This window comes from Chrysoperla carnea, chromosome X (assembly GCF_905475395.1).
Source record: "Chrysoperla carnea chromosome X, inChrCarn1.1, whole genome shotgun sequence".
NCBI lineage: Eukaryota > Metazoa > Arthropoda > Insecta > Neuroptera > Chrysopidae > Chrysoperla > Chrysoperla carnea.
In genome coordinates, this window is record NC_058342.1 from 33,395,281 (window position 1) to 33,420,164 (window position 24,884).

General features: G+C 31.8%; 2 protein-coding genes across 3 annotated transcripts in view; one reads left to right on the plus strand and one right to left on the minus strand.

The window, feature by feature from the left end:
• Positions 1-5,073: 5,073 nt before the first annotated feature.
• On the minus strand, positions 5,074-16,992 carry LOC123302720 (ATP-citrate synthase). 2 transcript variants are annotated; one of them, XM_044885784.1, is made up of 5 exons: positions 16,872-16,992; positions 9,646-10,850; positions 7,995-8,488; positions 6,976-7,771; positions 5,074-6,331 (listed from the first exon to the last, which is right to left on the minus strand). In XM_044885784.1, the coding sequence occupies exons 2-5, from the start codon at positions 10,813-10,815 to the stop codon at positions 5,513-5,515; spliced, it is 3,279 nt and encodes a 1,092-aa protein (XP_044741719.1). In that variant the 5' UTR covers positions 10,816-10,850; positions 16,872-16,992; the 3' UTR covers positions 5,074-5,512. The 2 variants fall into 2 exon arrangements, with proteins under 2 accessions (XP_044741719.1, XP_044741718.1); XM_044885783.1 differs by lacking the exon at positions 16,872-16,992 and adding an exon at positions 13,412-13,543.
• A 5,952-nt stretch (positions 16,993-22,944) lies between these two features.
• The window catches only part of LOC123302736 (aryl hydrocarbon receptor nuclear translocator homolog), a 34,973-nt gene continuing 33,033 nt past the window's right edge, over positions 22,945-24,884 (plus strand). The window contains exon 1 of the mRNA XM_044885806.1: positions 22,945-23,529. Coding sequence (XP_044741741.1) covers positions 23,183-23,529 — 347 coding nt within the window. The 5' untranslated portion in view covers positions 22,945-23,182. The remainder of the gene's footprint in view (positions 23,530-24,884) is intronic.

A 24,884-nucleotide genomic window follows, 5' to 3' on the forward strand; every position in this document is an offset into this window, starting at 1 on the left:
TCCTGCCAAGTGAATTTTTGATGAATTCGAAGGTAATATAATAGGCTTTTTGTCCACTAAGAATAAATCGTCTGGCTCTTGGTATTTGAGCTCCTGGGGTGATTTCTAACCATTTTTATATTTAAACTTATGCCTCACATAGGCTGGAGCCGAGATTGTTAATTAGGGGACTTCTCATTGCGCAAATTTGTGATCAAAATTAACCTAGCTCTAATAGGTCTCAAGAATTTGGAGTCCTGGTCCCGAAGTTAAGCATATAAATGATAGCTAGCGAAAAACTGACATCGCAGCTGAAAAGAATGACCCAAAATTAGTGGATTTCAAAAAAAATTCCAATAAGATCAGATCAAATTTGCCTGTATTATCAAAAAAATCGAATTTTTTAACTTTATGACGTCATCAAAATCCAAAAATTTAATTTTGCTTTATCAGATCCAAATTTTATCCAATTTTGATAAATCAAGTATGTAATACTACTAAATTTGGGTCATACTTTTCAAATTTGTGGTCAAAATTAACCTTGCTATAATAGATTTCAAGAATTTGGAGTCCTGGTCCCGAAATTAAGCCCATTAATGATAGCTAGCAAAAAACTGACATCAAAGCTGAAAAGTTCGATCCAAAATTAGTGGGTTTCAAAAAAAATTCCAATAAAATCGGATCAAATATGCCTCTGTTATCAAAAAAATTGATCTTTTTAACTTCATGACGTCATCAAAATCCAAAAAATTTAATTTTTCTCTATCTTTCCCAAATTTTACCCAATTTTGATAAACCAAATATGGAATCCTACTAAATTTGGGTCATACTTTTCAAATTTGTGGTCAAAATTAACCTTGCTATAATAGATTTCAAGAATTTGGAGTCCTGGTCCCGAAATTAAGCCCATAAATGATAGCTAGCAAAAAACTGACATCAAAGTTGAAAAGTTCGAGCCAAAATTAGTGGGTTTCAAAAAAAATTCCAATAAAATCGGATCAAATATGCCTCCGTTATCAAAAAAATTGAATTTTTTAACTTCACGACGTCATCAAAATCCTAAAAGTTTAATTTTGCTCTATCTTTCCCAAATTTTACCCAATTTTGATAAACCAAGTATGTAATCCTACTAAATTTGAGTTATACTTTTCAAATTTATGATTATGGTGGGTGCCTCTTTTGCCAAGCCCTAGTTACGGACCTGCTGAGACTGAATGCATTACTAAGAGGGAAGTCAAACTGAAATTTTGCATTTAACCTTCCTGTGGCCGAAGGTCTCTTTGAATTGTCAAATATCGTTCAGCGAAGCGGGCAGATACAGTCTAATTTTGACTACAAAATTTTTTTTAATTCTTGACTGCTAGAATTTAGTTTATTTTAGGAAGCAGAGGTTTAAATAGAAGTGTCATACTAATACATATATATAGAGGTTCTGTGATGCGCAATTTTGCAATGATTCCATCTTTTATATGGATTTTTTATAAATCAATTTTTTAATAGTTTCATTTTTAACGGATTTATTTATTGTGTTACAGTTTTTTGATACCTAAATTTTGCTGCAAAGATTAGAAGTTCGATTTTTGATCAGATATTTATTATTATAAAATTTCATTGCTGGTGATTATCGGCAACATTGGATTACATTCCGATTTTTTTTGAAATAACCTAAATAATTAAAAATTGACAAATTAGTTCATAATATGAAGCTGATTCGTTTCCACAATTTAGCTGAGGAAAATATTATATTAATTAAATAGTTAAAGCTAAATTTAAATAAAAAATTGGTTGATCACTATACTCTCAGAGATGGTATGTTGAAGTTCAATGTATATAATACTACTGAAAGAACATTAAATTTGTCTTCAGTAGGGTCTTAACTGATCCACACTGTAGTATATGATGATATAGGGAAATGAATCATTAGTGATTATAACCCACTCATCAGCTATCGATAACTATCGCCGATACTGATGATGATCTGATTACTACAGTAAACTTCTGAAGATCAATAAATTTATTCAAAAATTTCTGAAGCCAGCCGTATTTATTAGTACCGATCGTAGCAAATTTTCGTTTTGTCCATTCTTATTTCCCTTATTCCATTAGTAAAATCCATTGTACACATCCCTCAGGTTAAAACAATGACATTTATCGACGTCGACCACGGTCGATGTACATTTTAAGTTTATCCAAATACATTATCATACTTTTGAATACAAACAAGCTTAATAATGCTTACAGTATTTTGTCAAGGCAATTTTGAATAAAAGGGCTTGATTTTGCTTATATGAAGTTAGAATAAGTCTAAATCATTTCGGAAATAATTAGGAGTTAGGGGGGGGTTCTAATTCTTCGTCTACATTCATGAAGTTATAAGAAAATTCATCATCAAAGTTGAAAATAAGGTACAAATAATTCCAACCACAAGTCCAAACTTCCTTTGACGCTCATACTACCTTAAAAATTGTTGAGCATTGATAGTACACGTGGCGCTAAGCATATGGTCATGCTATAAGCTAATGTTTTTTGTTTGTATACATGCAATAATAAAATTTGTTTTGCATATCGATTAAAAAGCAAATCGGATGTAATCGTTCTAGGGTTGCCAACTGCAAAATTCTTCAAATATGGTGAATATGGTTTGCTTCCACAGAAAAAATTAGCTTTTGTGAATTCAGGTTGTGTGGGGAAAGAGAAGCGAAGGTGGGGTCTTCAAGTATAACAGAAATATAAGGTAGAATTCTGCATTTTAAGCGAATTTCTTGGTAATGAATTGACATACAGACATGTTTGAATAGCCATGGTAGGAAATTTAACGCTCTACAAAAAAGGTTAGGGCTGGTTTTACCGTAGTACGTTAGGGGAAAACGTCATTAGGGAAAAACTGGAGGAAGGTAGAAAATTTTGCAATTTTCCACCCCTCCTATTTTTGTACAGGGTCCAAAACTTGAGAAAATGTTAACTAATCATCCCTGAACAATATCCCAAAGTTTCATTAACTTCGGACCATTTTCTATCTGAGACTATCTGTCGACGGTACTTGGATACTTTAATAATTTAATAAATTATAGAGAAAAAACCCAAAATTGGAGAGATGGCAACCCTAAATCATCGTTTGTTTAATAAAAATACACGCGTACGCAGTATTAATTATTCAATTGAAGAGCATTGTTTCTGGCATGCCGTCAGCTGTGATGCGATGCCGCATGATTTAGGAGTGAGCGATGAGCGATCAACGATGAGACCCCCATGTTATTTAGCGTGTATCAAAATAAATTGATTGAATTAATTTATATTAAATAATAAATTAATAACTAGATTAGATAATATGTGAATTAATCAACAATCAACATTCACAACATACGAGTACTGAGTTGTGAGTACGACAAATGTGAAATTAGAAAATCCTTGAAGAAATCACCTGATTCATTAATTCAATATATTTGGAATTACAAAAATATTACAGAGTCTCACAACAAAAGTATGGCTATTGGAAAAAATAATATTTCTCAAAATCCGAAATAAAATTTTTTTCTCGATCCATTTAAGAAGATATGCAAGGATTGAATAATTCTAGGGATTTCAATAAAACATTATAAATACATTTTTTGATTAACAAAGTTTCCAAAAATCACAAAAAATTCCTAGGTTATCGGGCTTTTTATTATTATCGGTCCGTACGTTTTTTGACAGATGTACACGGATGACAGATGAGTTGTAGACATAACCTCTTAATAGTACTTTGGTCATTAATGTGAAAAAAGATGTAAGAAAATTGTTTTATGTCATTTGAAAATTTAATTTCATGCATTATGCGAGGATTTTCTTACTACGAGGCCCTGAACGGTGGCCCAGGTTTGCCGCACGTTCATTTTATAAACATTTATCGTTGAAATATCTGCAAACGATTCCAAGAGTTCAAAATCAAAGTGAGGTTCATCAAAACATATATTTTCATGATCCCAGTGTTTGACTCATCCTGGAAAAAATCATGCTGGCGCCCAATACTCCCAATCTCATCATTAGAGATAAATTTGCTTTTTCGTAGTGCTTGCAAAATGTGCCCATAACTCTTGGAACACGTAGTAATCAATGAATACACATAAAATTGTTAATTAATTACGATCGCATGTTTAAAATATTGGCTTTGTCAATGTCATTAACATATCATGATGTTTCAAAAGTCCTCTTACAGTTAAATCTCTTTATCATAAATTCACGCATAAATCAAAATTTTTGTTTTATTAAAATTTAAGATCATTACTCCCTAGAATAAATCCTAGAAAAAAACTTAGGATTTAAAGAATTATCGTTATATTCATTAATATTATGAGTGAGTCGAAATCAGAGCTTGTAAAAATGTTATTCTTGTTTGAAATTAAAGATAAGAATCCTGAGAAATAAGAGCATATCAACGGAGGGTCGATCAGGGTAGCGACCCTCTTTTCCCTGAACGTGGATTTACTATAGATTTCGTTGATTGGTTACGTGTTTATGCCAATTGCATCATGTTTCTGTATTTTTTGTTCCCATGAAATTTCTGCCAGTATTGGGTAACGTTTGTGCGGTCGTTATGAAAGTTATTTGGCAAACGACAGATATTTTTTTTCAGTTTTTACTCACTTTATACTGTTTTTCAACAGTTTTCGGAAATTCTCCCACGCTTGATTTCAAATTACCGTCATACTGCCAGTCTACGATGTCTGCCACTAATTTTCCCATAAAAGTACATAACAAGAAAATCGTACCAGAGTTTATCCAGTTAGGATCCACTTTTTTTTCGATTTACTTCAATCCTAACTCTCTCCGAAACCCAATTCCACTATTTTTCTCGGTTTACAAAAAATGGATGCTTTGAGTAACCGCTGTTTCCAGACGGTTAGGATTCATTTTTTTCCCAGATTCCTACAATATTGAGATTGTCCTATGAGAGAAAATGCTCCACATGGACAGCAGAAAGTTAAGGTTCATGGATTCTTTGACGTTGATGCATACAAAGGTTCGCCACCCCCACTCTAGCTGACGAAAAGTCTATGCTTATAAAAATTTTCAGTTTGGAAGGAAAACTTTGGATAGAAAAATGATAATTGAAAATTTTCTTATATAAATAACATTTTTATTTTTAAATTTTTGTAAACATACACAAATATTTAAGTCTTAATAAAAGATTCATTCTTATAAAACACGTCGGCCATTTTAAAACATAAAATAAAAAAAAATGAAAATCAAATACAACAAAAAGGAAGAAAAACAAAAATTTCTACATCGGAATTGACAGAATTTTCCCCTACGAAATGATATTGCACCATATACAATCTAAACAGGAAAACTCCATGCATTAATCAATCCCCCTCCATCTCTTCAAAGATAAATATGAACCAAAAAATAAAAAATGGAAAGTATGAAAAAATTAATATCCTATAAATTCGATCAAATGATCCCTCCTGTACTCCCAAAAAACAAAAATATATTATGAATTCCACGGAATGTTTTTTCGCAGTAAAAGACCCAAATATGTTTTTTTTTGTGAAACTTATTGTTGATATTGTTCTGGAAGTACGTAAGAAATATCATCCCATGGATGCCTGTAGAGTCCTTGACGCAGTCTCTTTTGATCCATATAATGTCCAATAAAACCAATCGATCGTCCTAACACAAACAATGAATTGATCGCACCAATATTGATATATTCTTGTGCTTCTTCTTGCGTGAATGATCCACTATTACGTAACATATCAACAAATGCGGTTGCAATAACACCATCAACATTTAATATCAAATTTGGTTTTTTGCTGGTTGTAATTTTTTCCACTTCTAACGCATATTGTAATAATGGTTTCGCTGGGAAATTATCCATAACGAATTCCTTAATAATTTTTACACGCATATCGGGATTATTGATCGATTTAACACGATGTCCAATACCCATAATTAACTGTCCCTTTTTACGCATAGCGTTTACGAAATCACTTGGATGCATACCGGAATCGTAAGCTTCGCTGAATTGTTTAGCAGCACCGTCTAAAGCACCACCAAAACGATCACCGATTGTTAATAAACCGGATACTAAGGATGATACTAAATCTTTGCCAGCACGGGCGCAGACAATTGTGTTGTGTGCACCGGAAACAGCTGGACCATGATCTGCTGTCACCATTAAACACATTTCGAAGAATTTGCAAACGTATGGTGGTAAACACCGTTGGAACCATAACAAGGAAACAACTCCACCAATACCGACATTCTTTTGAAGAACGTCACTGATTGGCATACCTGCGTATATTAATTCTTGTCCACGTTCGTCACAAATTGACGTCATGAACGATGCTGGTTTACGAATTAAACCTAATTCCTATAAAAAAAAGAAGATTTTGACATTTAGAAAGGAAAATTTCATTTAGCGCTCCTAGTTTAAGTCTAAATAAGAGCGATACTGCAAATGGACCCCTTGGGCCTAGACCAAGAAAGACCCTCCTTGAGAACAACCTGTCACTCGAAGGCGAGAAGTCTCTGGGTAAGAGAAGCTATTTTAAGCAGATGAAGCTATAGGATTCTGTCGAGAGGGATTTCTCCTAGGATTGATGAATTCAAGATTTCGGACCCAAACATTCTAAGTCTGAAGCGCTATATGTTTCTGTAAGTGCAAATAACATGCATAGAGGTTTCATCGTCCTCCATACAAGTCCTTAAAGTGGGATCGTCAGCGATCCCCATGTTATGAAGGTGGAAATTCAATCTACAGTGTCTTATCAAGAGTCCGACCACCCTTCTCGACTGTGCTCTAACGAGTTTCAAAAAAAATCAACATCATTTTGTGATTGGGTGCATAGTTTCAGAAATATCATCCAAAATCCAATATGAAAAACGATTTCTCGGATCAATTTAGAGCAATATTGAAATTTACGCGAAATTTGGGTTCCAATTACTCTACAAGGTTTCCGGTTTGTGATGAATCTTTGAAGTAAACAAAAAGCGTAGAATATCGTAAATACTTACTCTTGCCCAACTGTAATCCATTGGAACTGTTGGTGGTGGAACATCTGGTTTTGGTGTCAATTTGCCAGCTTTAACCAATCCACGATACACTTCTCCAATTAATTCACCTAAATTATCAAATGAATCTGGTACATGTGCTCCGGCCGCTTTTAATGATGCATTTTTCGCTGTGGCAGTTTCTGATTGACTGTGTGCGCATGATCCAGCATGTCCAAATTGTACTTCACTTGTGAACATCGTAGCGCATGTTCCAATACACCAAGCGATTAATGGTTTTGAGATTGTTCCATTCTTAAGTGCTTCACAAACAGCATATTCTTCCCGACCTCCAACTTCACCCAATAGAACTAATAATTTAATTTCTGGATCACGTTCGTATCGTAATAAATGATCCATGAATCCGGTTCCAGGATAACGATCTCCACCAATAGCGACACCCTCGTAAACACCGTCGGTATGTTGTGAGACGATGTTATTTAATTCGTTACTCATTCCACCTGAACGGCTGACGTATGCAACCGAACCGGCCCGATATAATCGAGAATGAAGCACATTATCCATCATACCAGCAGTGTTACCAATTTTAAAGCAACCTGGTTTGATACCACCAACTGTGGCTGGACCGATAATGTTCACTTTCTTTGCATTTGCTTGAACGATTAATTTACGTGTTAAATTTTCTGGTATTCCTTCGGCAATAATTGCAATTGTACGAATTTGTGGATATTCCAATGTTTCTATTGTACTTTCGTATGCACTACGTAATGAAGCGAAGTTTACGAGCACGTCAGCATCACTGAAAACAAAAAAAATGAGGTTAGTTACTTTACTTCACAACAGAGGCGGACTTTCAGGAAACGGCCCACCGAGAACTCATACAAGATTCGACCCAAAGTGCAAAAAAAACTGAATCGGATTCGCCTATCAAAGAATTAAGCGGCTGAACAGTCTAGCCTGATTGATTTTCGGGTCGTATTTTATGAGATTTTCGAACTTTTTTGTACTAGAATATTTATTACCTGTGTTTGGTCATAGCATCTCCCATTTTCTTGTAAACAGGAATTAAAATTTCTTTGTGACCCCAATAGTATTTCTGTTTATGGTCGCCAGTGAATGGATACACCATGGCCACAACACTCGGTTCGTTTCGTCGACAGACGAAATCGAAATCGAGCATTGATTGTACAGCACGCGTTTGCATACCCCAAACAATTGCTTTGGTTGTGTTTGAAAACATTGGAAGAGATGTTTCAGCTTTTTTGGGACTAGCTGCTTTAGTAGCTTTTACAGGTGTTTCAGATGGATTGGGAACTGGGCCAGTTTGTCCAGCTGGTAATAAAAATGTTGCAGTTGTTGCGGGTGTATTTGTTGCATTGCCATCCATTGAGGGTGCTGTAATTGGTCGTGTGCCCAAAGCCATACCACAAATTGCAGTCATATGGGTTTCTGGTCCAAAAACATGTACTGGGATTCCAAGAAGACCTCCAACTTCACGCATACGACGTAAACCTTCCTACAAAAGATTAAAAAAAATTATTTTGAAATGTGAAGATAACGGGCCTACAGGGGCGAAGTTACAAAGGAGCACGCGTGTGGAAGTTTTTAATTAACATAATTAATATAATAATTAGCATTAACATAATAATTAACATAAAATTAATTGTGTTGTTAGTAATTAAACACCTACTTATGCAATTTTATATATTATTACTCAAGCAAGTTTTTTTCTGTCCTACCCTTATCTTTCTTATTCCTTGATCAAATTCAATGATTCACCCCTCATTTTCAAGCTTTTTTTTTCAAGCAATTATGCCTTGGTTTTAACGAAAAATATACTCACAGTCTAAAAATGTACCGCTTAGGAAAAAACACGGTAGACAAATTATCATAAATTTAAATAATAAGTTTATTAGGCAAACATGTTAGTTTTTCTACGAAATTTGTTGTTTATTGTTTTTAACCACGGGTACAGGGTAGTCACGGGTTGCGGTAACTTCGAGATCGAAATTCCGCCCGGGCCGAGCTTGTATAAATCTACGAGTGTAAACTTTTAATGACTTTTAATGCAAGTCATTAAATAATTATTCAGTTATAAATTTAAAAGAAAATCTAATTAACTTGAAATGCAGAAAAATCAAATTGTACCGTTTTATTCAAGGTCAAGAGACTCCAGACCTTTCTTAAAGGTCGAGTCCATCTGGTTCTCTTCTTTACACTTCGAGAAACAAGTAAATACCAAGAAAACCAGAAGGAAAAAATTTCTATTAACTTGAAAGGGAGAAAAGTCGAATTTCACTGGTTTATTCAAGGTCAAGAGATTTCAGACCTTTCATTAAGGTCGAGTCCGTTTGTCCAATCACTTAAGTCTCTTTTGTACACTTCGAGTTTTATTTAGATAATTTTTGAAATTGTCTATGGACGTAAAATTTTTGAATCCGGCTCTGAACCCATAAGTTAGATCGAGTGAGGACTTTTACGCCAGTTTTCATCTTTTTACGATTAAGAACATTACGTAAAAACTTGATTCGTCTTTATTGAGTTCCAATTTGTGTTCAAAAATCGAGACTATCCTTGAAATGAGTACCATCTAAGGTAGTTCGAGCGGAAAGTTTGGAAAAATCTATGAAAACAACAATAAATTTGGGAATATCCAAAAGAGATTTAACTTACTTGATAATTAGGTCCAGCACGTCGAACAAACACACTAACATTATGCTCAATTAATCGTTCACGGAATTCTTGTAATGCCCGAATAATACCACGGAATGTAGCAGCAACATTTGTAAAGTTCGCAATACCTCCACCAGTAATCAAAACCTTGCCTTTTGGATGTTTAGCGGAACTGGTCATTAATTGTAAAACAGTTTTTGCATATTCATAGGTTTGTTGTTCGGATGGTGCTCCACTATATTCACCATAGTTAGCAAGCTCCGAAGTACCACCCAAATCACAAATGGTATCACTGTAAATAACAGAGGCACCACCACCAGCGACCATGGTCCAAATCCGTCCATTTTTATTTAAAATCGTTAATTTTAGTGAAGCACCACTCTTTGAATCTAAATCAGCAATATAGGCTTCTTCTGGTAAGGCATCTCGACCGAATGGTGGTGGATAATCAATTTCACCCCATTGTGGACGACACAAATAATCAGCGGTTGCATCTAACTTAGCCGCTAAATCTAATACGTAAATTTCAGTATCGGTACAAACTAGTGGATTGATTTCCAAGTAGGTGAAATATAAGTCTACGTAAAGTTTGTATAACGCAGTGACAAATTTCGCTACAACTGGTTGTTTACTTGCGGAAATTCCTTTTAATAAAGCTTTTGTGACGGCTTCAGGTGTTACGGAATCCTCTTTGTTGACAGGTACATCTAAACGTAATGCTTTGGCGTCTACATCTCCAATATCAACACCACCTTCATGGGTAAACAAGATAACATCCTTATCGCGCTCGCTGTAGATACAAACGTACGCTTCCTCGTTTGGCTTGTGTGGAATGAACGGTTCAATTATAAAATTACGTAATTTACCCACAGCATTACCAACTTTTTGATCTTTACCCATACGCTCACCAATCCATTTTGTGACTTCCGCTAAATCCTTATTTACAGCAATTAAACCTAATTTACCACGACGCTTAATTAATTGATCAGGTTTCACCACTAATTTTGTTTTTGTTAGCCAATCGTGATCGCGTGCGAGTTCATTCAAATTTGTGCTCTCGTCAACGGCAACAAATCGTGCTTTGGCTACGTTGCTTGGAGCACCTTTGCTTGCTAAATGACGATTTAATAAATCCTTTGCGGTTACTTCACGTATTGCTTTCGCTGACATTTTCGGTGTCGATTTTTTAAACGTTTATTTTCAATCTGTAACAAATAGAAAATTATTGTAATTATTAAAAGAAAATCTGGGATAAAATTTGAAAAATATGAAAACATCAACTAACTCATTAGTCTAATAAAATTTTTAAAAAGTTTAATACAAAAAATACTTTTAGAGACAAGCTTTTATTGTACTGAAAAGTACAAAATAATTTTATCTATGAGTCACTCATACCCTACTATTTGTAAAAGCTTGAGGCGCTCAATTTAAAATATAAAAAATGAATCGAAACGCCTTATCTACTCCACATGCTTAATTATTTTTCGATTCATTCTTGATATTAAGCGCCACAAGCTTTTACAAATCGATTTTCATTGAATTTTTTCTTAAAAATTTGCATGAATACCTAAGCTGAAATTTTAAGCACATATTCTTTGAGTAAAAGTCTACTTAAAACAAAAATTTTGAGCCTTTAAATTCAAATATTGTTTGTCATGCTCATACATCCTTTAATTAAAATTTTAAAATAAATAATTCTATTCTTTTCTTCCCAGTAATTGCTTTTCAATTGACGTCAATTGTATTCTTAAACTAGAAAAATTTAATACATTAGCGTCACCTTAAAAGGAATTACTTTTGTTCCCGAAAAAATTTACTTTTTGAAGACGCATAGTGAAGTATTTATACAAAATTTCCGGATAAAAGTCAGAAAACTCTTTTGTTTTGCATTGAAAGTTATTTTTAGGTGTAGTTAGATAATCACTCCATCACAAACAGGTCACTTGAGTTAACTGAACCTCACCCCTATTCCTCTTTTGTAAGCTGCAATCTACCTACTCTTACGGATGCATATTATTATTGTTGTTGTTCTCGATTTACCGTGTCATTCAATTTACGTTTACTATGTTTGTTAGTGCAATTAAGTAAGGATTTTTTTTATTATGAAGACGAAGGTTTTTAAGTATTTGTGATTCATATTTGCTGTTGAAAAGGTAACTTTTTTTTATTAAATTGATCAAACTCAAAGCTTTTTGTTCATGCCCCCTTTTTTGCCCGGAAAATTTTTTGTAACAGAGCGAAGTTTAAGTATTCTATAACATGTTTATGAAAAAAAATCTTTCGCGTACTTGCGCCTTTTCTTTTTAGACTTTTTAGACTCAGATAGCTTAAGTCAAAAGTCAAAAAAAGGAGCAAGCAGTTTTCCAGTGAAAAATTTTAACTTATAATTCCAAAATTACCTTACGTGGAAACAAAAGCAAGCATAGATAAGCAAAAAGTGGATCAGAAGCGAAAAAAATTGAAAAATTTGAAGAAGAAAATGAAATAATTTGGTTTGAAGACGAATATGACTATAAAAACTTTATTTTATTATTATTGCCAAATAAAAGATACTTGGATCTAAATAGTTTTTTGAATCAATTTTGGGCATAAAATCCCTTCATTATATTTTATCCGGAAATTTGGTATAAATACTTCAGTAACTAAAAAAAAAAATAAAAGTAATAATAGAAAAAAATAAACGGGCGAAGCCCAATCACAATCACATCTAATACAAAAATATTAATAAACAAGTTAAATAAACTCTGTGACCTTGTTTTGATCAATAGAGATTTTTTATCCGGGTATTTAATTTTACAAGGTTAAAATATCGTCCTATGGGTCATAGGTCGTGTCTTCAAAAAGACCTTTAAAGGAAAAACAAATGAATAGATTTTCTTTTTATGTCGAAAACGGAAATGTGAATAGTAAAACCTCTTATCGCAATCGTGTTTGGAAAATATATAAAATAATTAAAATAGTTAATTATTTAAATACCTCGTATATACTGAAATTTATTATATTTACGAATATGTAGTTTCAAATTTTGACATTGTTTGACCTCTCCAGGTTTTAAACACAATTTATAGTTTTTAATCGATATTATTCAAATCGGACTTTCCCTTCAAAGTTAATTTTACGCGAAACTCAAATTTTTCACCCGAAAATCTAGTTAGAAAAAGTTTTCTATCACGTATCGATCGAATTCAGAATTGCCAAACCCTTTTGGCCAGTTAAATAATTCGAGATAACTTTTTTCAAATGAGTGATACCTTTTTTTCCCATCAGTTTATTCATTAGGTTAAGCCAAACGAAAATCAAGGGTTTAGTATCCCATTTTATACTTTGAAAGGATTCTTGTTTGAGGGGGGAAGTTTCGCCCCCATTCTAAAAAACTATTAAGAGATAGAAGAAATATTATTCAGGGAAAAAGTCCCTTTTTTACGGGATTTAGGAAAAAATCGACCTTCAGAACCCAATAAACTTCCCTATGATCGACAAACTCAACCCAATTAACTCGTAATTACAATAATAATCCCAGGCTATAAAATTATCGATTTATTATTTCTGATTATCTTTTTACATGCAATTATTTTCAGTATATACAGAGTATTTAAATATTTAACTATTTTAAAAACTTACAATTTTATATTTTTCCAAACAGTTACGCTAATAAATCCTACACTAATATAATAAAAAAAAAATAAATTCACAATCACTTTTTTGTAACACGCCACTGATTTTCAGTGGAGAAAAAAATTTCCATTAAAAAAAAAAATTTGCGTACCTTTTTTTTTCCTCTCTAAAATAGGGAAAAAGTTTTCCGTTAAAATTCACAACTAAAATTAAAATAATAAATAGGAGGTCTTGAAGTGATTTCAAGCGATTAAATAAAGCGCGTTGCGCTCACAACTTAAAACTGAATGAATTGGTTGAGTGGTCTGACTATTTTATAATTTTTAATGTTTGCATGCAATTGGAAATTGTTATCAAAAAATAAAATGATTAAATGCAAACTCCTTGTGAGTCAAAGTGAGATAGATAACTCATGTTCTGATCGTATCTTCCAAAAAAAACAAAATAACATTTATATTTCATACACTGTCTTTGCGGCGGCCTTCAAATGACCGGGACTAATAACAAATGTCCATGCTAATACCACGTCTCTAATGTCACGACTCGGGAGGTGTGATCCAACTGAGGAAAAACATTTCACCTTTACGAAAGTCATTGCAATGTTTTTGACCCCAACATTTTGATAACCCAATCAATTTTTTTTTCTTTTGGAAACATGATCAGTTTGTGTTTGAAATTTTGTCAGTGATTTCCGAAACTAAATCCAAAATAAATACATTTTTGGAAAAAGTGAAGTTTTGATAAGTTTTTTCATTTGGATCGCAAATTTCGAGGTAAAATAATTTTATTTTACTTAATTTTTTCAAAATTAGCATGCTTTTAAGGATGTATGAACACGGCAACAATAATTGATTTAAAGGCTCAAAATTTTGTTTGTAGGTAGGAATTTTACTCAAAGAATGTGTGGTTAAAATTTCAGTTAAGGTATCCGTGCAAATTTTTAAGAAATTTATCTATGATAAAAACACTTTTAACAAAAAGAAAACCGATTTCAAAAGAAGTATTTTCCAAAACAAATTAATATGATGTATAATGTAGTTAAAATTATTGTTATTTTTGGAGTCGGTGTCAGCCAAGGAAACAACTCTAACAGAACAGTTTGCTACATTAGCTTGGCTGACACCGACTCCAAAAATAACAAAAATTTTAACTACATTATATTATCGTTATTTTTTCACTTTTAGAGTGCATTTTAATTTGTTTTGGAAAATACTTCTTTTGAAGTCGGTTTTCTTTTTGTTAAAAGTGTTTTTATTTTGTCATTTTTAGGGAACCTGAAGTACAATAACTAATTTGTTATTAAAAAAGAATCATCGAAATCGGTTGGCGTGATATTGAGTTACTCGTCCTCTTGTCATGCATACTTAATGAAAATTTAAGGTTTTTGTGGTTTTCTCACGGATGCCGTTGCCAGAACTGGGCCAAAATGAAATGGGACCACACGGGAAGCACCAGCTTTCAAATAGATAAAGAATTATAAAAATCGGTTTAAATCGCAGTCAAAAGTTCTGAGGTGACCAAAAAAAAAATACAGTCGAATTGATAACCTCCTCCTTTTTTTGAAGTCGGTTAAAAATTGAAAATATCAATAAATTTGTGTCCCTGCTAACGTGCTTATACATCTTTAACAATCAAAAATTTCTTTGCAATTTTAGAATGAGAAAATTTCTCCTGAATTCAAATACATTCAAAAACTATCGCTGGCAAAAAAATTAAATTTGATAAATTATTTAAAGAAAATCGTAGCAGTTTCCTTTCGGGAAATCAATTTTTGTATGTCATTACAATCTTTGTTGACCTCATTTTGTTCTAAAGATAATCGAATCAAAAATTTTGCTAAAAAGTTTCAATTTTTGTTAGCGTTTTTCAATTTTAAATCCAAAATAAATACACTTTTGGAAAATTCAATGAATTTTCCATTTTTTCATTAAGAAAAGTCTTTTAATTTGGATCGTAATTTTTCAGTTTTTTAATAATTGATATTTTTCAAAAGAGCCTAAATGGCCGAGCGGTCTAAGGCGTTAGACTCTGACCGTTCGTCTATCTAGACTTAGGTTGCGGGTTCGAACCCAGGCAGCGGCAGTGTAAACAATTAAAAAAGTAAATATGTATGAAACGGAGGTTAAACCCCAATTATTATTATATAATCAAATACAATCGCTTGCAAAAAAAATTAAATTTGTCAAAATTATTAAATTATTTAAAGAAAATCATAGGAGTTTCCTTTCGGAAAAACTAATTTTTTGTGTGTCATTGCAATGATAATCCAATAAAAAGATTTTCATTTTCAACAGTTTCTATTTTTGGTCCATTTTGTTGAAAATTTACAGAATATTACTGTTTTGGACCAGTGGGGGTGAATTACCATAGGCCGAAGGGATTATATCCACATTCCAACTTCGAAATCGTAATAAATGACCCCAAAAAACCTTGAATACACTTTTTTGGTCTATTTTTTAAAAATTATTTACAGAATACCTGGAGCAATTTTTGGGAAAGTGGGGCAAATTACCCCAGAAAAGCGGGAGTAAATCGAAATTCTGACTTCGGAATAGTTATCAGTGAAGTCGAAAATCCTCGTGTATTCGTTATTGGCCCATTTTGTTAAATATTTTCAAGAATCACCTCAGAAGTGGATTCTAATAATTGACCTTATTTGGCCCATTGGAATGGCTAAACTTTCTAGCGATAACAAGTTAGATGTAGATTTTGGAAAAATAGGCCAGATAGGTCGAGGTACAAAAAATTCTTCATTTTACACTTTTTTCGTCTAAAATGGCTCGTCTAGATAACTTGTGTCTAAACTTGCCACGTTAAACAACATAACGGGATCAAGATAAAGAATTATTTAAACTAAATATAATTAAAAAAATTTTCCCGAAAATTTTCATTTATAAGTAATTCAAAGTATTTCATTTACTAATTAGTTGAAAAACTAGTTTTTCATGATTTCAGTAACTTGACCTTTAAAACTGAATAAATTAAAACAATTCTAAGCAAAAAAAAATGTTATTTTTATAAAAGTATTTCGATTTTTTGATGATTTATGCAAATTTCAAAAAGCAAGGACCTCATTTACAAAAGAAAAACGTATTTAATTTCCTCATACAAAAAAATAAAATTACCATAAATTAAAATAATTACAAAATATGACCTATTTCTTTTCTTATTGTAACAGAAAATTTTTTTTTCGTAAAGATCTGACCCCGATTTAACAAAAAAAAAAAAAACTTACCGCACAAAAAAATTTGATAACTGGAAAAACTAGGTAAAAAATTATACAATACAAATTCTTTTTAGGAGGCCAATTTATGCTGACCCTAATATACAAAAGCGAAATTACCATTTAAAAAACTCATGAAACAGTGCGTCATGAATAAATTTTTATGGCCGTGCAAAATTCTTTAGACTTAACGCCAATAAAACGAATCAGACTGATAAAACAAATTTTACAATATTTACATTTATTTGAAAAAACATTGACCTTGAAGTAATTTTACCGAAATTTTTTAACCGATTTGGATTTACTTTCTAAGGTTATGTCAATAGGAGTTTTTTTTTTAAAATTTTTTAATTTAGAGCTAGGAATGATTAAACAAATTTTCTAGTACCTTGTTAGTAGGTAAAAAAATTGATATCTTGGTTGAATTTCCAAACTTGGAGCACAAGTAGAACACACTAGTTTTTTTTAAACACAAATCTTCAACTTGAATGTTCTTGTATTTTGTGGATCGATGAATTATTTTTAATTAAAAACTATAAAACTTAAAAAATAAATTTTTAAAATAAAAAAATTAAGCTTAAATTATTAATAAAGCTAAAGCTATTTGATTAAGTTAGTTAGCAAGACACCCAACAAGTTACAAGTTTCATTAAGTCTACTTTTATTTCTATTCAAAATAGTTTCATTTGAATACATTTGATGTGTGTTAGACAGAGTTGAAGATATTCCAAAGTAGAAAAGTATGTGAGAACCACGTTTATGACCTGTCACCGTGCACTCACACATAATACCATCTAGCGGACATTTTATGAACTCTTTCAGTTATTTTGTTTTAATGGAGCTACTTTTTAAAATTTCTATTTTTTGTTAAAAAGTCCTGAAAATTATTTATCCACGGATAACTTATATAATCTTTTTATAGGGATAACGTATGAATTCTTCCTTGTCGAATTATATTTTTAGTAGAAAATAAACAAAAATTTAATCAGCCCATCCCTGATAATTAACAATTTTATACCCTGATTTATACCCTATGAAACATATCAAAGTATACTAATTATATTCCCAAGTTTGTAATGCTTAGAAATATTGATGACACGAACAAAATTTTGGTGTAACTGTTCATTAAATCACCTAATTCAAAAACTCAAAAACGAAAAGAAATATCGACCTGAAATTTTTATAGTGTGCTTAGGACGTAAAAAGCTTCGTCGAGTTCGTAAATGGGCAACATAAGTCAATTGGGTCTTGGGTTCATGGAACCCATCTTGTAAGCCGTTAGAGATAGAACAAAAGTTTGAATATAAAAAATGTTCCTTATCACAAAATAAACAACTTTTGTTTGGAACATTTCTTCGTAAACATCATTCTTTTTCTGTGAGGGAGAAAATTAGAGCTAAATTTTGAATTTCTTGATATATTTTTAAGCTTGGACAACATGAAGGGTAGTTTTGATAATTTTTAAGAGGTCTGTTTGATCTAAATAATTGAAATATTTCTTTTTAAGTAAAATTAAATAAATTACTTGAGTAAGCTCCCCTCTATTTCTATTGTAATGTTTAAATATAATTCAGATTTAATGTGAAAGCCGCTAATTGTTTACATTTTCAATTTATTATTGATTTGTCATCAAATTCTTATAAAATTTCTTTAACTTTCACTAAATATTTGTTCATGAATCTATAAACTTAGATCATATTATTTACATTTATGTAATACATGTTGCCTATGTACAAAATAAAAGTTAATTTATTGTTGTCTAGTAGAATGGACCAGCAACAATACCTGCACAATACCTTTAAAGTTTACCAAATAAGCGTAGATTAAAATAATGGTGTGGATGGCCTCTGTTGTAGACGTGGTCTGAAAAACGAGGGTTAAACTCCATTATTAATATTACTGATTAGAGATTGCTAACTAAAGTGAACGGAAGTCATGTCAATGGCTCCCTGATTAATAAAAAGGAATTTGTTATTTTTTGATTAAATTTAGAGAGCCTCTTCAGTGACCATAATGGTGGCCAAAAGAAGAAGCTCTGATACAAAAATTATGGTGAATATGTGAAATTTGTAACAAAAAATCTTCGATCTTATACATGAATACAACATACTTCAAGCGAGAGTTGGGTTGCGTTGGTTGGGATGGAGGTTAGCGGGCCATGCTCGAGCATCGGGTCTCGAAGAAATGGTTCGGATCACCTAGCCAAATAGACCCTTGTACTCTATCCCCGCTACACTTTTCAGTGGCTATTATAACCAACTGATGTACTGAAACCCAGGATTTGCCTAGCGCTGAGTTTCCTAATTTCTTCTGGTTCGACTATGACCGGACCAAACCATTTCCTTCGCTGCAGTATGAGCGCCGGGCAGTAACAGAGAAAGTGGATCGATGTTTCTTCTGAATTTTTTCCGCAACTGTCACACGTGGGAGATTGTCTTTTTCCAATCTGATGTTGGAACTTGTTCAGGTTATCATGCCCTGTGAGTAACTCTACGATGACTCTAATATCAGCTCTGTTTAGTTTCAAGATCTCCTCGGCTCTGTTACCGAGCGAGTTTCCTTCACCCAACAGGCTTTTGGCGATTCGCCCTTCCTCGTAGCTGGTCCATGCCTTTAATTGTTGGTTTTTCAGATTATCTCCTAATCTGTTAAGACCTTCTTGGTATGGCATCCTCGCAAGCTTTTCTTGAGTGGGAGCCATGGTGGTTCCCAGTTTGGCCAACTTGTCTGCTCTCTCATTACCGTTCCAGAGTGTCCGGGGAGCCAACCTTCCATAGATACATTTTTTTAAAACGTTATTTTCGCATTCCTGGCACATCAAAACGTCCGGATCATTAAATTATATTTTTTCGATATTCAGGGTGTGAATCAAAAAGATATTTTGATAAAATTATGTTGATCTTAAGCTGTTAGACTAAAGATTATATAACATAATAGTATCATAAGACACTTGGTATGCTCTGAACAGTTGAGAAATGGTTTCTTAAAAAAAATAAAAACATTCACTAAAAAATTGTATCGTAAATAAAAGGGCGGGGGCAATCTCATGACCCCGGATCTGACATGCTCTTATTAGGTAAAGTTAGCAAAACATTTTAATACCTAACCAGCTCTAAATAAAATCAACAAAGAACTTTTTACAAGACTAGCCAATTAAATTTACTATTTTTCTCAAAGATTTATCGACTTATAGTTCGAATATGTAAAAAATTTTCATTGATTTTCACGTAAAAGTACACGGAATTTCGCAAATATTGTATATTTACAATGAGTTTCAGAGAGATTGGCGTACTTAGTAAAAAAACCCCCGTGTTACAAGTTTGAAATCATTTTCATCACTATTAACCGAATTGTGAATTTAATATTAACTGTCAATTATGCTAATTGCATATTTTTAATTTCTTATAAATCAGACTAGATTACGAAATTCCCGAATCGAATGCCGAAAACCCCATTCAAATCGGACTTACTGGTCAAATTTTTCGAACTTTGGTCATTTTTTGTGCTTCAGATTCTTCGTCTATGAGGGCTGACGGGTTAAATAAAAATGACATAATCAAAATATTGATATCTCATACCGTTCTACTTTTATTTCAATTTAAAAAAAGTATAAATCCAATTGAATTAGTGATGATGATCTTATATTAATTTTAAATGAATTTCGAATAAAAATAATGGAATTAATTGGATCAAATATAAATTGTTAATAATTTAGGTGGTGAGAATGACGGACGGACGTATGATATGACGTAGATACCATGTTTACAATAAATTGTCAAAATTATGTTGACATGAACATATCAATTATAAATATTTGTGTGGATTAACGATTAATTAGTTTTTGTAATTGAAGATATTAAATTGTAATTGGATATATTGGCAAATATTAAGCTTTTTATATCAATAATAAAAAAATTTAAACAATAAAAGACATTTTTTGTGCTTCATTTCTTCGTCTACAAAATAAAACGCATTTTGAGTCAGATTTCATATAAAATAAGAAAAACACTATTTCCGAAGCGCCGCTACGTAAAAGGCTATTTTCCCGTAGTTAGTACTCGACGAGCGTCGAATGTTTTAAGACAGCCCTGCTGAGCTTATTAATTTATTAAACAAAAATAGTATATTCTCACCTTAGTATTAAGTCTATTAATAGATAAGATGCCTTACAGTTTTTGAAGGACGCTAAGTAATATTTTTAAAGCAGAAACAATCACTTAATACCCGGAAGTTATAATAAATTTTTATATTATACTGAATTATTATATTTATTATATTTATTATCCTATAAAAATTGGGAAAATCCTAGTTTTTCGTATCTTTACGATACGATTTATTAATCTTTTAAGGACTCTTTTTAAGGAGATATGCAAGGGTTGAATAATGCTAGGGATTTTAATTAAACTTTATAAATACATTTTTTTTACTAACAAAGTTTCCAAAAATCACAAACAATTCCTAGGTCCTCGGGCTTTGTAATTTTTATTTTATCGTACAAAGTTGACTGAAAAAATGATGATCATATAGGTTATCCTTTTCAATTGGATATTTCTATATCAAAAAATCTAGAGAGTGTGATAAAAAACTATCTAAAATATTTAAACAATCTTGTAGTTTATAATAATACCATCAAAATATAAGATTGTCGATGATATCAAAACAAAATTTTAATTTAATTAGGAGTTCATCGAAGATCCATCATTTGATGAACAGAGACGACTATAGTTAGAATATTGATGATTGAAGAGCGATATCTATATTATCAAATTTATAAGCATCACTTGCACACAATATATATTATATTTTTGTAGTTGCGTGGTATTGTAAAGCTAAAAATAACTACAAAGCATGTATTTAGTTTATATGTATATACCGTGCAATAAACCAAAACTTTTTTTACAATACTGTAAGTTTACAATCACCTTAAATACTGCATTAAAAATTGGTATTTTTTGTTTTATATTTATAAACATTTTTGAAAAATTTACCCAAAAATGGAAAATTTCAGTTTTATTTGAGCGTATTTTCAAGATATGACGGCGTTTAGTTCATTGAATTTCAAATTTGAGCCTTGTAAGACAAATAACTCGAGAATCAATTTGAACCAGTAGCATTTTTTTGGCCAAAGTTTTCATGAAAATAAGATTTTTTAATAACTATATAAAATGAATCTTTAGAAGATGCAGTTCCATTACACTTTAATCTTTAAGCAAATTCGACAATTAAAGGTAAATTTATTTCCAGCAACAATGAACAACCGTGAAGTGTTCTTGCGCTAAAAACAAAGATAAGTCATATTGCACATGTTATGACTTAAAAGTTAAGTGAACAAAACTTTGACTTAGGGTTGCCCACAAAACTTTATTATAACTTACAGTATTTTATTTTTAAACCACGTATATATGTAATGTTTATCAAAGTATACTAAATTTAGTCCCAAGTGTGAAACGCTTAAAAATATTGATACTATGAACAAAATTTTGGTATAGGTGTTCATAAAATCACGTAATTAGTCCATTTTCGGTTGTCTGTCTGTGTGTTTGTCAAAAAATATATCAAGTTGAGATTTTTACAGTGTGTCAAGAAAGTAAAAAGTGGGGTCGAGTTCGTAAATGAGCGACATAGGTCAATGGGGTCTTGAGTCCGTAGGACCCAACTTGTAAACCGTTAGAGATCGGATAAAAATTTAAGAAAGAACTATTACCTTATAAACAAATAAACAAGTTTTGTTTGAAACATTTTTTCGAAAACATCACTGGGCGCAAATTAGGTTCGAACATTGTATAGTATGTATTATATGGGAATATCAGTCACATGTATGTATTCTTTACTTACATAACGTGAAAAAACAAACGATTGCGTAATCAACACTGTTTATACATGGTATTTCGAAAATTTACTCAGTCAATTGTTTGTTTTTACTTGTTTTATCAATATTATCGCTTTTTCTATTATCTCTTCACAGAGCTTGTCTCGAATTTTAGCTAGTTTAGTCGCTAATGATTCAAAATCATATCTAACATATTATTCAATCCGACAAATCAAGAAAAGAGATAATTTATGTAACCACACAGCGTAGATGCCATAAGAAAGTGCTGACAGGCAAAGGTCGAATAAGCCCTGCTAGAAGAAAAGACGTGCCATTTCTATTAAGAATATAAAAGACTAAATTTAAAATATTTATAATAAAAATAAAAATTATTCAGCAATTTTTTAGCGCCCTTTGTGAGTAGCGCCCAGGGCATGATCCACTTGCCCGGGACATGAGTGTGAGGCAATTAAAGAAAAATTTCTGTCTTCCAAAAAAACAATTTGACAACCCTACTCTGACTTGAAGTAGGTAATTTGAATTGTGGGATCTTAGGCAACCATAACTTCACTTAAATCACCAACTGATAGTCTAAATACAATACTCAAGCGTGTAACACATTCACTAAAGCAATATTTAAGTATATGCACTAAGTATTGTTGAAGAAGTTACTCAAGCAAGTATGAGAATCGTTCGTAACAATTGGAACAAAGTCGCGCGATGTGATTAAACACATAATTTTATTGAAAAATCGTTACTAATACATAAAAAAAAATGCGATTTTTTATCGTGTCACGATTGTGTAATTAAACCAAAAAGAAAAGGGACAGTGATTTTACTTAAAAAAATAATAATAAAGTGTTATCATGGTGTTTTAAAACGATTATATAATGGATTATTCAGTGTATCATGTGTATGCAAGTGCTGTTGGGGCAGCAACAAGTGCTACAAGTGGTGCACCACCCCATTATGTACCCCAACCACCGGGTGTGGGGGTACCTGGTGCAGGGGGTTATTTATCAACACCGTCACCGGTAAACGCACATCATCATAATCATCATTTACACCATCAGACTCCCTCACACACGGCTCATCATTTAAGTACCCCCATTGGTGTGCCATCACCCCATTTAATAGGGGTGCCGTCACAGGTGGATACGTTACAAGATAATGTGAGTCAGACCAGTGGCGGTGGTTTGATACAAGTTCTTCCAACACATTTTACTAAACGAAAAAGGTATTTTTTATTTTGAGCACACTTTTATTAGGCTAAGGTTGATCGGATATTAGGGCAATGTCTAGATAAAAATCTGAATTCTAACCAATTCGAGCCAATTTCTATTCCTATAAATTTTATATGATTCCCTATAAATGATTGTTTGTTTGTTACGCTTTCACGCAACAATATAGCTTACAGAATAACACATGAGCTATAATTTATAAAGATTATATATAAAAAAAAAATTAAATTTATTCTGACATTTTACTCCTCCATCTATGATCATCATTTTGAACCATATAAATTAAAGATTTCTGTAAAAATTTATAATAGTAAATGTAAAACAATTCATAGCCATCTATTCTGATATACACAATAAATTATGACTAATTAACACTTACAAAAAATTGAAAACTGTGCGTAAAACAATCCCTTCAATAGTTATGGAAGGGGGATAAGTGAGATCACGAGAAGTGGAAGCTATAAAGCGATGGTTTTTTTTACTTTTTTTAAGCCCAATGAAGCGGGCTTAAAAGTAAAAAATCCAAGTACTTAAAATATTTAATTTCTGTTTAAAAGAAGTGAAAACAAACAATTGACTGAGTTAATTGTTAAAACACCATGTATAGACAGTGTTTGTTTTTTTATTCCACTTAAGTAAAGAAAGATATGCACTCTTAGATATCCACACACACATCACTGATATTCCCATATAATACAAACTATAAAATTTCCACCTAATTTGCGCCCTTGCGGATAAGCATTGATGTTTAAGCTAAAATGTTTCAAACAAAAGTTGTTTATTTTTTTATAAGGAACATTTTTTATACTAAATATTTTGTTCTATCTCTAACGGTTTACAAGCTATGGAGGATTTATATTGATCTCGGGAATCGGAAAAAACTACACGATATCTGGAGTCGATAACGATAAACTCATAGAGAAGTGTCAATCGTACGTCTCTCTTTATATAACAAATGCTTTTGATTTATCGAACCTCTTAAGTGGTATACCTAATTAAGTGTCCAAATAACTTCTATGTTATGTAATAAATATGACTTAATTAATTGATATAATTTTTTTTGAATAAAAATGATTATTAAGTATTTAAAAAAAAAAACTCTAATTGAACCTAAATATTTTTAGAGAAAGTTTAATGGTACTTAAGTATAATATTTATTGTTTCAAATAAATATATATAATTCAATAAAAATGATAATGTTACCCTTCAATGCGCATGACGGACGTATTTATAATTCAATTCAATAAACAATTAGCTAAAAAATTAATTTAAAAAAAAAAATGAGACTAAAATACCCGTTGAAAAATTAATGGTATTTCTAGGTCTATTAGGTAAAGGCAATTGGAGATGA